At 40.3% G+C, this 12,892-nt stretch overlaps 1 protein-coding gene across 8 annotated transcripts in view; it reads left to right on the top strand.

The window, feature by feature from the left end:
- The window catches only part of SKA1 (spindle and kinetochore associated complex subunit 1), a 29,197-nt gene extending 18,650 nt beyond the window's left edge, over nucleotides 1-10,547 (top strand). For all 8 annotated transcript variants that reach the window (XM_070452533.1, XM_070452534.1, XM_070452529.1 and 5 more), the window contains 4 exons: nucleotides 1,356-1,453; nucleotides 4,567-4,704; nucleotides 9,161-9,330; nucleotides 10,249-10,547. In XM_070452533.1, the coding sequence (XP_070308634.1) occupies nucleotides 1,356-1,453; nucleotides 4,567-4,704; nucleotides 9,161-9,330; nucleotides 10,249-10,397 (555 nt within the window). In that variant the 3' untranslated portion in view covers nucleotides 10,398-10,547. The remainder of the gene's footprint in view (nucleotides 1-1,355; nucleotides 1,454-4,566; nucleotides 4,705-9,160; nucleotides 9,331-10,248) is intronic.
- Nucleotides 10,548-12,892: the final 2,345 nt, after the last annotated feature.

Below are 12,892 nucleotides of genomic sequence, written 5' to 3'. Positions count from 1 at the left end.
TTTCTCCATGCTGGTAGCCAATTTATTTACTAAAAAGGGAATATTTCCTAAATAATTTTTGGGAGGTTTAATTTAAATAAATGATCTCCTGGGAGTGTGGTGTGCAGGATTGCCTGCCCTGGGTTGAGGAGACATGGTTTGCCACTATGGCTCTCCCAGCACGTTCTGCCACCCTAAGAAAGTCATTTTTCCTCTTTGAGTCTCAGTGCCCTTAATTGAAAAGTAATGGGTCATACTGAAGTATTTCTTGGGTCCCTTCTATTCTGCATTTCTTTTCTATTTCTACAGATTGTAATGTAAGGATTCTCAGGTAAAAAAAATCCACTTGAGCCTCATTCACATGCATGTTTTGTTCTGAATAAGCCTTCACCTAATAAAAATGCTTCTGATAGGATGGGAAAAGAGTCTGTACCATAATTACCTTGTGCTCTTAGAGCCACTGATATGTTCAGTGGGATTGAACAAAGTTGCCTCTATAGTCCTTTTTAAGCCTTATAATCCTCAGTGTCTATAAAGATTTTTCAGCTATAGGACTGGACATGATTATGCCTATCCTGCTGCTGGTTGAATTGAGATCAGTATCTCTGAACATCATCCAGGTCTTTAAAAGAAAGATGTCATACAAATTCAAAACAGAAACCACTAATGTTTACATTTCTACCTTGCCCAGTAATGCCCAGGGTTAGGTGTGGGTTTAGAGAAGGTCCAACTCAGAATTAAAGCCTATTTGGAATTTTTGTTTACATGATGACCGAAAATCAGATGACAGGGATCCAAAGGTACAGAGTATTTTTTCTTATTAAATTTCCATGAGTTCATAACCTCAAATTCTTGGGAAAGTTAAATAAAGACAACACAAAATGAAGGCAGTTACGATCAAGTAGAAATTTTCATTAAGCTAGAATATACAAAAGCCTTCCTAAGCAATATCTCGTCCTTGCATTCCAGGAATGTATTATCATTTGGTGCTGGGGAATGCTTGCTAAGTCAACAAAAGCACTTTTACCAGAATGACAAACATAAATCTTTCATATACTTTTTAGTTGCTTGCCAAGGTTGAAGTATTTTAGAAAGACATAAATGTCAACCCTGCCTGTTGTAATGTTATTCTAGCAATTGTCCTCTGAACAAATCCAGTAGAGAAAAATAATGTATCACCATCCCAAGTCAGCTCTAGAAACCAAAGGGCTCCTTTTAAATATTGCTGAGTTCAGTGCTTTTTGACCTTCTGCTCACTGAACACTCAGCCTCATTGTAACTGTACTCAGTCTTTCCTGCTCTTTTTAACATGTTAAAACACACACAGGCAGGACAGATGCTTATATGTGACCTTTTTTTCTTTTCTTTTTTTAAAGGAACTCTTTGAATCTCTCGAAGAAGATTATAAAGATGTGGAGCATCTCAAAGAAAACATCCCTCCCCATTTGCCTCAAGTAGCAGTTACCCAGAATTTGTAAGTGTGTTTATAATTATTTTTAGTCTCTGGATTTATAAAACTATTAAAACAAGCATTTTAGATCTTTTTGCTTTTCGATATACTTGCAGTTTTGTTAGTGATTATCCAGTGTTGTTTTGTTTTTTTTGGACTTAGAGGAGAAATAATCTTTCCCCCCTCTTTACCAGTTTTCTTATCCCACTGTCTCTGGGGAAAATGTGCTGCCTCTTTCCCAAGGATGGGTCCCTCAGAGCAGAGTTTGTTAACACTGGCTCTGTTGACATGTGAGGTCAGATAGTTCTTTTTGTAAAAATAGCATATTTAGCGGCATCCCTGCTCTCCTCCAATTGAGCTCTCCTGTACCCTCCTCCCACCCGCGCCCTCCACTCCCTGGTGACAATGAAAAATGCCTTCAGACATTGCGGGGGTGGAAAATCTCCCCTGACCCTTGAGAAACACTGCCTTAGGGTAAAAATAAACTTAATGGGTCTTCTATCTTAAAAATAGCTCAAGGAACAAAGGCTTAGCTCTATTTTTACCCTGAAACTCCTGTCCTGCCTCTCTGTTCACTGCTAGTAGATGTTCCTGCCTGCCCTTTCTCCTGAAGCCCCTAAAACTTAGCTTTTGGCTGTTAATTAGTACCATACTTGTGAAAATGATTGCTTGAAGGTCACAAAGAGGTATAAACAATTACCTCTTCAGCCCTGATTCTTTTCTGATTTTATTTTGCTGCTCATCTTTTTGAAATGACGCTGTCTGCACTACCACTGGGTTTTCTTAGTTGTCATCCTTCGTCTTTGACCAGGCTGCCCCCTTTTTCTCTGCCCTCCTTTAAGTTACAAGTGTCTCCTAAGACACTGTTACTTAACACCAGTATTAATGCTCTCATGTCTAACTCCAGCCTTGACACGGCCTCTGGTTCAGCTGTCTGAACTGCTTGTTGGGAGTCTCACGGATGAGCTGTGCTCTCCTCCAGGTTTGCTTGCGTATGTGAGACTAAACTGGCTATCTCCTTGTTACCTACCCATCACCTAGACAGGACACTGGCATCTTCAACTTCTCTCTCTGTCTTGTAGCCCCTTGGCCTCTGCGGGGTTTTGTCTGTCTCTGCCCTCCCTCTCATTGTCTGGCTCCATGAGATCTTTCATCATCTTTTGTCTTTATGATTTGGGAGTTACTTGTGTTTCCTCTTCCCAGTATTTCTCCACTGCCATCTCTCCAGTCCTCTGCCACCAAAATTGTATTTCTTTTTTAAATTTTATTGACTTATAGTTGATTTATAAAATTGTATTTCTAAAAGGGGCTCCCCTTGTATACCATGACTAACTTAACTACTTTAACTTTTGAAATGAATCATATATACAGAAAAGTAATTGAAGTGTTATTAGTGCAAATTAAAGGAGAATAATAAACATCAGTGAATCTGCCAGTCAGATTAAGAAATAGGACATTGCCAGTACCTACAACACTTCTTCTGTTGCAGATCCTCTTCTATCAAAGACGTAATCATCCTGGCATTTGTGATAATCACAGTTTTACGTATATGTTTCCACAAACAATATACTGCTTAAATTTGAAAACTAAAAGGAAAGCACAAATCTTGCTGTGTAGGAAAAGAGCCATGTTGCTGCTGATATTTGAAGGTCTCCAGGAAATAAGCTCAACGGAGTCCCTGGCGTGCCAGGGTACCTTGGAATTTCCCTCCAAGAAGAGAAAATTAGGGAGTTCCTTGGCAGTCCAGTGGTTAGGACTTAGTGCTTTCACTGCCATGGATCAGGTTCAATCCCTGGTCAGGGAACTAAGACCCCACAAGCTGAGCAGTGCGGCAAAAAAAAAAGGGAAGAGAAAATTAGTGGGCAGGGTCATGAATGAATGGAGGAACAAAGGTCATCTTGGGATATCTGCCAGGTCTATTGGGCTGGACATTGGACACCCAGCAAGAATATGGCCCAAGGAGTAGTGGGGATTTTCTTCTAAACTCACTGTGGTCTAACCTCAGCTTTCAGGGCCAGGTCACAGCAGAACCTTTGTGTAGATAGAAAAGGTTATTTTTAGCTGATACACACAGCAGGGCAGCCTGAGAACAGGCAAGTACAGGTAAGACTCAACCAGACTCACCGTGGAGCCTTGGGTCAGGATTCATGTAAGGATGAAGCTACAGGCATTGGGCATCTTCATCTTCTCAGCCTGTCACACAGTCGTCTCCTCCTCACACCGCCTCCATCAGGCCTCGCTGTCTGTCTACTACTCAGCTGTCACCTTGGGGTCTCACCTCCCTGTCCTTAGATTCCCTTTGGATACTCCTGGGTTGCATCATTTCTTTCCTGTATCCCCTTTTCTGTTGGAGAAGTCAAGCCAACCTGACTTGCTGCTGGCACGGGGGTTTCTTCCTTCCCTGGCAGTTAAACAGCCTAGAAGCTATAGCCTATTTCTGGACTCTCTTTGCTAATGCAGAAGGAGCTGTGTTAGGCTTCTCACCCACACCAAAAAATGGAGCAGGACTGACTCTAGGGTACCCACGTTCATTGCTGGCAACTGAAATGAGTCTGCAGCAGGCGGGACTGATATTAGCAACCAATGGGGTAAATTAGAAGTACAAGATGATTCATGTTTCCACATTCAGAAATAGGGAAATCAGAAAGAGAAGTTGTTTAGAGGTTAAATTCAGCTTCACACATACTGACTTTGAGGAGCCAGTGAGATAACAGATGAAGATGTTTGGTACGTGTATTATTTGCACCATGTTTTGGGTGTATAAATAATTATGTTACTGAAGATTTTGGAACTTAATTTTTCAGTGTTCTCTCCACTATTCAAAAAAGAAGTTTTTTTTGGCTGCACCATGGGGCATGTGGGATCCTAGTTCCCTGAGCAGGGATTGAACCTGTGCCCCCTTCATTTGAAGCTTTTGAAGTCTTAACCACTGGACCACTGGAGAAATCTCTTCACTATTCAAATCTTCATAAGCATTAGCAGTAGGGATAGAAAACAAAAATCTTGCCTATAAAATTATAACAAGATGGAAAAATTATAAGATCATGTGCTTAATACTGGTCATTTTCAGTTGCAAAGCCTCTTACTATGCTGCAGAATTCTGACAATTGCTTGTACGCTGTGCGTCTATTCTGTAGTGTTAATGGCTCAGATCTAGACGCTGAAGAACCGGTCAAAGTTGAGGAACCTGCACCCGCAAAGAAGCCTCCCAAAGAACAAAGAAGTATTAAAGAAATGCCATTTATAACTTCTGATGAGTTTAATGGCATTCCTGCGTAAGTATTTGGGATAAATTTTAACATTCAGCTCTTTATTAATCTGCATACATGATTGTCATAAACCTTGAATATATTATTTGTAACATGCTGTGTTCCAGTATTGATCTTCTCTAAAATAGTTTTACATTATACTGCAGGAATCTTTAGTGGATGATGCTTGAAATTTTGTTTTTTATTAAGGTGTAAAACCTAGTCATAGATCTAGAGATGTATCAGTTTGTTGCTGAGTCCTCTCAGGGTCATTTTATGATACAGATTTTTTTATCCAATTACATTTTAGAAGTATCCTCAGTTTTGCTACAGTTTTAAGGAAGGGGAGTGTGTTGTATAGATTTGGAAATTAGCACAAAGAGCTCTGTTTGGTTTCCATTTGCTCATTAACTTGTGCCACACACTTGTTTGAGTCTGCTGTATTCTGGGCTCTGGGTCACTCAGGAGAAGAATACAGGGGTGAATGGGACAAGATGCCTCCCCCCAATAAGGACTCCATTGCTCTTCATAGAAGATTAAGTTAATGGGGAACCAATTATGGAAATCCATGTTTTTAAACTCATAATTCCAGGGCTTAACTTCACATCTTGGCTTTATATTGTTGCATTTCTTTTTATTTTCTTATACAAATAATGCATGTTGTTAATGTTTGTTGTGAGATTGATAACTCATCTATAATTCCACCACTCAGACAAGATAGAGTATTTCCTTCTGTATTTTAATTTCACCTACATAACAAGTTGTTTCTGATTGTTATTACAGCAGTATAGTTATGCTATGAATGTAATTTACTTTTTTTTTGTCATGTGCATTTTCCATCATTAACTATCATCGAAAACTTAGATGTTAATAGTTGTATAATATTTTATATTGTGACTACTCTATAAGCTATCAAATGTTTGGGTTGACTGTGTTGTTATGAAGAATGGTACAGTGAAATTTCTTTTACACAGGTCTATTTTCTAATTCCTTTATTACTATTACTTCCTTGAGATAGAGTCCTAGGAGGAGATTCCCCGGGGCAAAGAGCATGGTTATCTTACTTGCCTGAGAGTTGTCCATCCAGATTTTTATTTTTTTAGGTTTACAGAAAAATTGAGCAGATTGGACAGTGTTCTTATAACTGAAAAGTTTCCCCTATTACTGACATCTTGCATAATGTGGTAAATTAGTTACTATTGATAAAGCAGTCTAGATACTATTAACTAGATATTAACTAAAGTCTGTAGTTTGCAGTAGGGTTCACTCTTTGTGTTATGTAGTCTGTGGATTTTGTCAGATGTGTAATGTCATATCTCCACCATTAAGATATCATACAGAATAGTTTCACTGCCCTAAAAATACCCTGTGCTCCCCGCTTTCATCTCTCCCGCTGAGACCCTGGCAGCCACTCATCTTTTTATTGTCTCTATAGTTTTCCCTTTTCCAGAATGTCATACAGTTGGAATCATACACTGTTGCCTTTTAGGACTGGCTTCTTTTACTTGGTAATACACATTTAAGATTTCTCTAGTGTCTTTCTGTGACTTGATAGCTCATTTCTTTTTTATCGCTGACTAATATTCCATTGTGTAGATGTAGTAGTTTGTTTATCCATTCATCTGTGGAGCAACATTTTGGTTACATCCAGTGTGGGGCAGTTATGACTAAAGCCGCTGTAAACGTTCTCGTGCAGGTTTTTGTGTGGACGTGTTTTCAGCTCACTTGGGTAAATACCTAGGAGTGTGATGGCTGGACCATATGGTAAAACTGTTTAGCTTTGTAAGAAACAGTGAAGCTGTCTTCCCTAAGTGGCTGTACCATTTTGCATTCCCAGCAGAACACGAGTTCTGTTGCTCCATATCTTTGCCTGCATTTAGTTTTGTCCACTGTTTTCTATTTTAGCTGTTCTAGTCAGTATAATGTACCTCATTGTTTTAATTTTCAGTTTTCTGATGACATATGATGTTGAGCATCTTCTCATATACATAGTTGCCCCTTGAAAAATATATGACAGTTTCACAAATCTGAGACTCGGAATGAGACTGACACTTTAGTTTTTTTGTTTTGGCCACTCAGTCATTTCCTTTGTTGACAGCTTTATGTGATTAAAATTGTTTGATGCTATTTGGTTTCCTAAATTGCTGTTGTTGCCAAAAACAAATGGCCATGAGGAACAGTGCAGCAGAAAGGTCTTATGCTTTCTTGGGGACTTCCCTGGTGGTTCAGTGGTTAAGAGTCCACCTTGCCATGCAGGGGATGCGGGTTCAATCCCTGATCGGGGAACTGCAGTCCGACACACCTCGGAGCAACTAGGCCTGTGTGCCACGGCTACTGAAGCCACGGGCCGCAACTACAAAGTCTGTGTACCACAGCAAAAGATCCCACATGACGCAATGAGGGTCCGCCTGCTGCAGCTAAGAGCTGGTGCAGCCAAGTAAATACATAGATAAAAGAAAATGCTTCCTTGTAGGGAGGATATTGGAATAGTCACGGTAGAGTATTCGTTTTTAAACTAAGAGATTATTTAACGAACGAGAGAAGTTGGCAGGTTAGGATAAGAGAATGTGTTCCAAGCATGGGACTTTGATTCATTTATCTTTAAAAAGTTGATACTGAGGTGCAATTTAAAGTGGAAAACACTGGCACTTGTTTTGGGGAAGTTAGAGGATAGTTCACATGGTTTAAAGCAGGGGTCCCAACCTCTGGGATCTAATGCCTGATGATCTGAGGTGGAGCTCATGTAATAATAATAGAAATAAAGTGCACAATGAATGTATCGCACTTGAATCATCCCCAAATCATCCCCCCCCACCCTGTCCAACCCGGTCTGTGGAGAAATTGTCTTCCATGAAAGTGCTCCCTGGTGGCAAAAGGATTGGGGACTGCTAGTTTAAAGGAATTTCATTGTATTGAGCTGTGGCCTCAACTGTTTGTGGAAATTGTGGTTAAAAAAATGAGTGGAGAAAATGAATTTAGAAAAGAGAATAATGAAAATGAATGGTTTTGGTCAATATGAATATTTTTCTTTAAACATTTATACATTATTTTATATTAAGAAACTTTCACTCCATGGCTGATTCATGTCAATGTATGACAAAACCCACTGAAATGTTGTGAAGTAATTAGCCTCCAACTAATAAAAATAAATGAAAAAAAAATTTTAAAAAAGAAACTTTCAATTAGAAAACTGCCCCTTGGAGCAGAGGGGAAGGTCAGAGTTTAGTGTAGTGAATCCACGATTTGTTGAAGGGAAAAGGGAAGCAGATCATGAAAACTTTGTTTTGGGTGTATACAGACCACTCAAAATCAAGGTCTCCTATTCTTATATTTTAAGACTGTGATTGGCATCACTGACTCAATGGACTTGAGTTTGAGCAAACTCCAAGAGATAATGAAGCAAACTCCAAGAGACCGGCATGCTACAGTCCATGGGGTCGTAAGAGTCAGACAGGACTCAGTGACTGAACGACAACAAGAAGACTGGTGACTGGGAGGACAGGCAGGAGGGAGACTGAATTGGAAGGATGGGCTTTAGAGTCAAAGAGACAACGCTTAATCTACCTGCCAATGCTAGAGACACAGGAGATGCAAGTTCAACCCCTGGGACGGGAAGATCCTTTGAAGCAGGACCCCAGTATTCTTACGGGCTTCCCTGGTGGCTCAGATGGTAAAAAATCCACCTGCAATGCAGGAGACCTGGGTTCAGTCCCTGGGTTGGGAAGATGCCCTGGAGAATGGAATGGCCATCCCCTCCAATATTCTTGCCTGGAGAATTCCATGGACAGAGTATCCTGGTGGGCTATATATAGTCCGTGGGGTCACAAAGTGACTGAGTGACTTTCACATTCACTTTCAGACAGTACTTAAGGCCATTTGAGCGTGAAATGAGTGAGGCTGCCCCTCCTCCTCCTCTGCCACGTAGCTGTGCAGCTTAACTTCTGGGCCCTCTGATCCCTTTGCAGCCTCTCCACCATCAATAATTTTTTGTCAGCTCTTCATCTCTGTTGTCTTCTTTGTCATTTTCCCTTCCTCCTCTCTCTCTTTTTTTTTTCCCCTTTATTTCTCTGAGCAGATCTGTTTCTGCAGAAAACTGAAGTGATATGAGTTAAATAATTTATTAATACTAAAATTTTTCTTCCCCTTGCTTACAAATATTTTAAAATATTTAAATAAACTGGTATATTGGAATTAATCCATTGGAATCAGAGTTTGGGATTAAATTGTTAATTTAAATTGTTAAATTGTTATAGTAATTCTGTAAGGAGCAGGGACAGAGATTTCTGCATCCAGAAATTTTTCAGTGGTTGAGACACATCTGGTTTATTTGGAAGTTGCTATAAAATTTTCTTCCAAAGAATGCTAGTAGCTTGTATAAAGTAGCTTGACTGTATAAAGTCACCATATGTAAATATTTTTCTTCAAAGAAAACAATTTTGTATGATGATTCTTTTAAAAAATTAATCATTTTCTTTTTTTACAGGTACATGAAATCCCGCTTAACCTATTGTCACATTAACGATGTTATTAGAGAAATCAACAAGGCAGTTGTTAGTAAATACAAGATCCTACATCAGCCAAAAAAGTCTATGAGTTCTGTGACCAGAAATCTCTATCACAGATTTATTGACGAAGAAACGAAGGAAACCAAAGGTAAAATGAGAGTCTATATATGTGTGTGTGTACATTTTAGCTCTTTGGAGTGTAACTAAATCATGAGAAACAAAACTAATTCCAGAACATTCTAACTCTAGAGAGGTAGTTCTCAACCAGGGGCAGTTTTCCCACCAGAGAATATTCTGCCATCTCTGGAGACAGTTTTGATGGTTACACCTAGGGTTGGGGGTGCTCCTGGTACCTGGAGAGTAGAGACCAAGGGTGCTGCTGAAGCCCCCTATAGTGCGCAAGGCAGCTTCGACAGAAAAAGAATTATCTAGTCTAAGATTTCTGTAGTGCCGAGCCTCAGAAATACTGCGTTGGAGTCTCTTATGGAATGATATCCAGTGTTTTCAGAATTAGACTAGTAATAACAGCTGGTGATGCTTAGATAACACTTACCATGTGGCAGAGAGTGTGCTAAGGGCTTTAGTCCTCACAGCATCCTCACAGCATCACTCATCCATAAGGATGAGTACTCATATTTATTTACTCATCTTTATGAGTACTATTATTATTCCTATTTTATGGACTAGGAGGACTTCAGTTACTTGCCCCAGGTCAATCAGTTAGGTGATCAAGTGATAAAGCTGTGGGTTTCTGGGTTACATTCTCTTAACCACTACCATATTGCTTCTTGAAAAGTGAATTGTTCAAAAGATACCAGCAGATAGCCAGTGATAAAATAAGCAAGGCTACACTGCTGAAATGCTACAGTAAACATTATGCAACTTCGGTTGAAAGAATAATGATTATTTTAGCAAGAATACCAGTTCTCATTTTGGTTGAATGATGGTAGTCAAAATCATTAATGCCATTCATAGTCATAATGTAATGACTATGTAAAGACATAATGTAAAGACTCATCTTGAAAGTTGTCCTAATAAAAATTAGCACTAATATCTTTACTTTCAGGTCATTATTTTGTAGTGGAAGCTGACATAAAGGAGTTCACAGCTTTGAAAGTCGACAAGAGGTTTCATGTGATACTGAATATTTTACGACACTGCCGGAGGCTATCAGAGGTCCGAGGGAAAGGGCTTACCCGATATGTTATAACGTAAAGTCCTTGTGAGCTTTTGAACCAGCTAACAGGGTTTAGAGGCTGTTCCTATAGTTTCCTTACATGTAATTTTTAATATATAATTTTTTTAGCTTTTTCATTTTCTTTTTTTGTTTCTTCTAAAAATAAAACATGTATATTTTAAAATCCACTACCTTACAGTAAGTACTTAATCACCTACCACGTGAGCCTCTGTTCTGGGCATACAGTGGAACTAAGAAATGTTCGTATTTAGTTTTCGTGTTCACTGACAGTGCTGCCAGTCCCAGTAAGAGAGATGCAGATAAAAGCCAAAGTTTAAGAAGAGAAGATCAAGGATAGCCAGGCTGTTTGCAATTAAAGGTCATTAGTGTCTCAATTCCACCCTATAGATTGATGATATTTCAGACTATAGTCAGAAGTTGGATTTGAGGGCAGCCCATTGATCCCCGGGTTGGGAAGAGCCCCTGGAGAAGGGAAAGGCTACCCACTCCAGTATTCTGGCCTGGAGAATTCCATGGACTGTATAGTCCATGGAGTTGCAAAGAGTCGGACACAGCTGAGCAGCTTTCACTTTGTTTGCTTTCATCCATGTGGTTTTCTGCTTTCCCACATGTGGTTAAGGAACAGCTTACCTGAAATGCATTCAGTGTAAATCAGTCTGTAAACATCAACCTGTAATGAAATTGTAACAAAAGTATATTGAGATGAAAAAGATGATAAAATAAGATGTGTGAGCAGATTGATAGTGGTCACGGAAAATGGGTGGTTGGATTGTAACAATTTAATGGAGTTTTACTTCCACACTTGGGGAGACTGTTAGTCTAATCTATGTCTTAGGGTTCTCTAGAGAAACCGAATCAACAGGATATCTGTCTGTCTATGTGAAGTCAAGTGAAAGTTGTTCAGTCGTTTCCGACTCTTTGTGACCCCATGGACTATACAGTTCATGGAATTCTCCAGGCCAGAATACTGGAATGGGTAGCCTTTCCCTTCCCCAGGGGATCTTCCCAACCCAGGTCTCCCACATTGCAGCTGAATTCTTTACCAACTGAGCCACAAGGGAAGCCCAAGAATACTGGTGTGGGTAGCCTATCCCTTCTCCAGCAGATCTTTCTGATCCAGGAATTGAATCAGGGTCTCCTGCATTGCAGGTGGATTCTTTACCAACTGAGCTATCAGGGAAGCCCTTAATACTGGAGTGGGTAGCCTATCCCTTCTCCAGCAGATCTTCCCAACCACGGAATCGAACCAGAGTCTCCTACATTGCAGGCAGATTCTTTACCAACTGAGCTATCTGTGTCTGTATCTGTATCTATATCTCTATCCATCTATCTCTAGTGGACATTTATCATGAGGAATTGGCTCATGTGATCATGGAGGCTGGGGGGCCCCCAGATCTGCTGTCTGCTAGCTGGAGGCCCGGGAAAGCCAGTGATGTGATTCAGTCTGAGTGTGACAGCCTGAGAACCAGAGCAGATGAAATGAGAAATTGGAGCTCAGCAGTGAGGCAGGAAAATAAAAGAACACATTCTTCCCTCCTTCCTCCACCTTTTGTTCTACTCAGGTCCTTCCTGGATGGATGGGCAGACGCCCACCCCCACGGGGAGGGCAGTCTGTTTTATTGAGTCCACTGATCCAGTGCTCATCTCATCTTGAAACACGCTTATAGACACACCCATAAATGATGTTTAATATGGGTGCCCTGTGGCCAGTTAATCCTCACAGCCTATGTCTGTGCCATCTGCTTGGCAGGCTGATCCTTGCAGCTGAGAAAAAAGTAGCCCTGGTTAACACTCAATGTGATGACCCCAGAATACGTTATGGGCGCTGCTTATTTATTGTTATTCTTTTTTTCTCCCTAATTTAAATGCAGGTATGCTTAATTTTGACTAGATGAACCTTTGTTGGCAAAGTAATGTCTCTGTCTAGGTTGGTCATAAAACTTATCTAGTCAAAGCTATGGTTTTTCCAGTAATCATGTATGTATGGAGAGTTGGACTATAAAGAAAGCTGAGTGCCGAAAAATTGATGCTTTTGAACCGTGGTGTTGGAAAAGACTCTTGAGAGTCCCTTGAACTGCAAGGAGATCCAACCAGTCCATCCTAAAGGAAATCAGTCCTGAATATTCATTGGAAGGGCTGATACTGAAGCTGAAGCTCCAATATGGCCACCTGATGCGAAGAACTGACTCATTGGAAAAGACCCTGATGCTGGGAAAGAGTGAAGGCAGGAGGAGAAGGGGATGACAAAGGATGAGATGGTTGGATGGCATCACCAACTCAATGGACATGAGTTTGAGCAAGCTCCAGGAGTTGGTGATGGACAGGGAAGGCTGGCGTGCTGCAGTCCATGGGGTCACAAAGAGTCGGACACAACTGAGTGATTAGAACATCATTTTCAAGCAAAATGACAGGCTTGTTCTACTTACTTACTTTTGAAAAAAACATTTTGTTAAAATCCAATTTTGAAAGGACTTTGTGGTTCTGGCCTCTTTGCCCTCAGACCCGTTCCTTG

The sequence above is a fragment of the Odocoileus virginianus genome, chromosome 22, assembly GCF_023699985.2.
Source record: "Odocoileus virginianus isolate 20LAN1187 ecotype Illinois chromosome 22, Ovbor_1.2, whole genome shotgun sequence".
Lineage (NCBI taxonomy): Eukaryota > Metazoa > Chordata > Mammalia > Artiodactyla > Cervidae > Odocoileus > Odocoileus virginianus.
The sequence above is the reverse complement of the archived record's forward strand: the minus strand, read 5'-3'. Positions and strand labels throughout refer to the sequence as shown.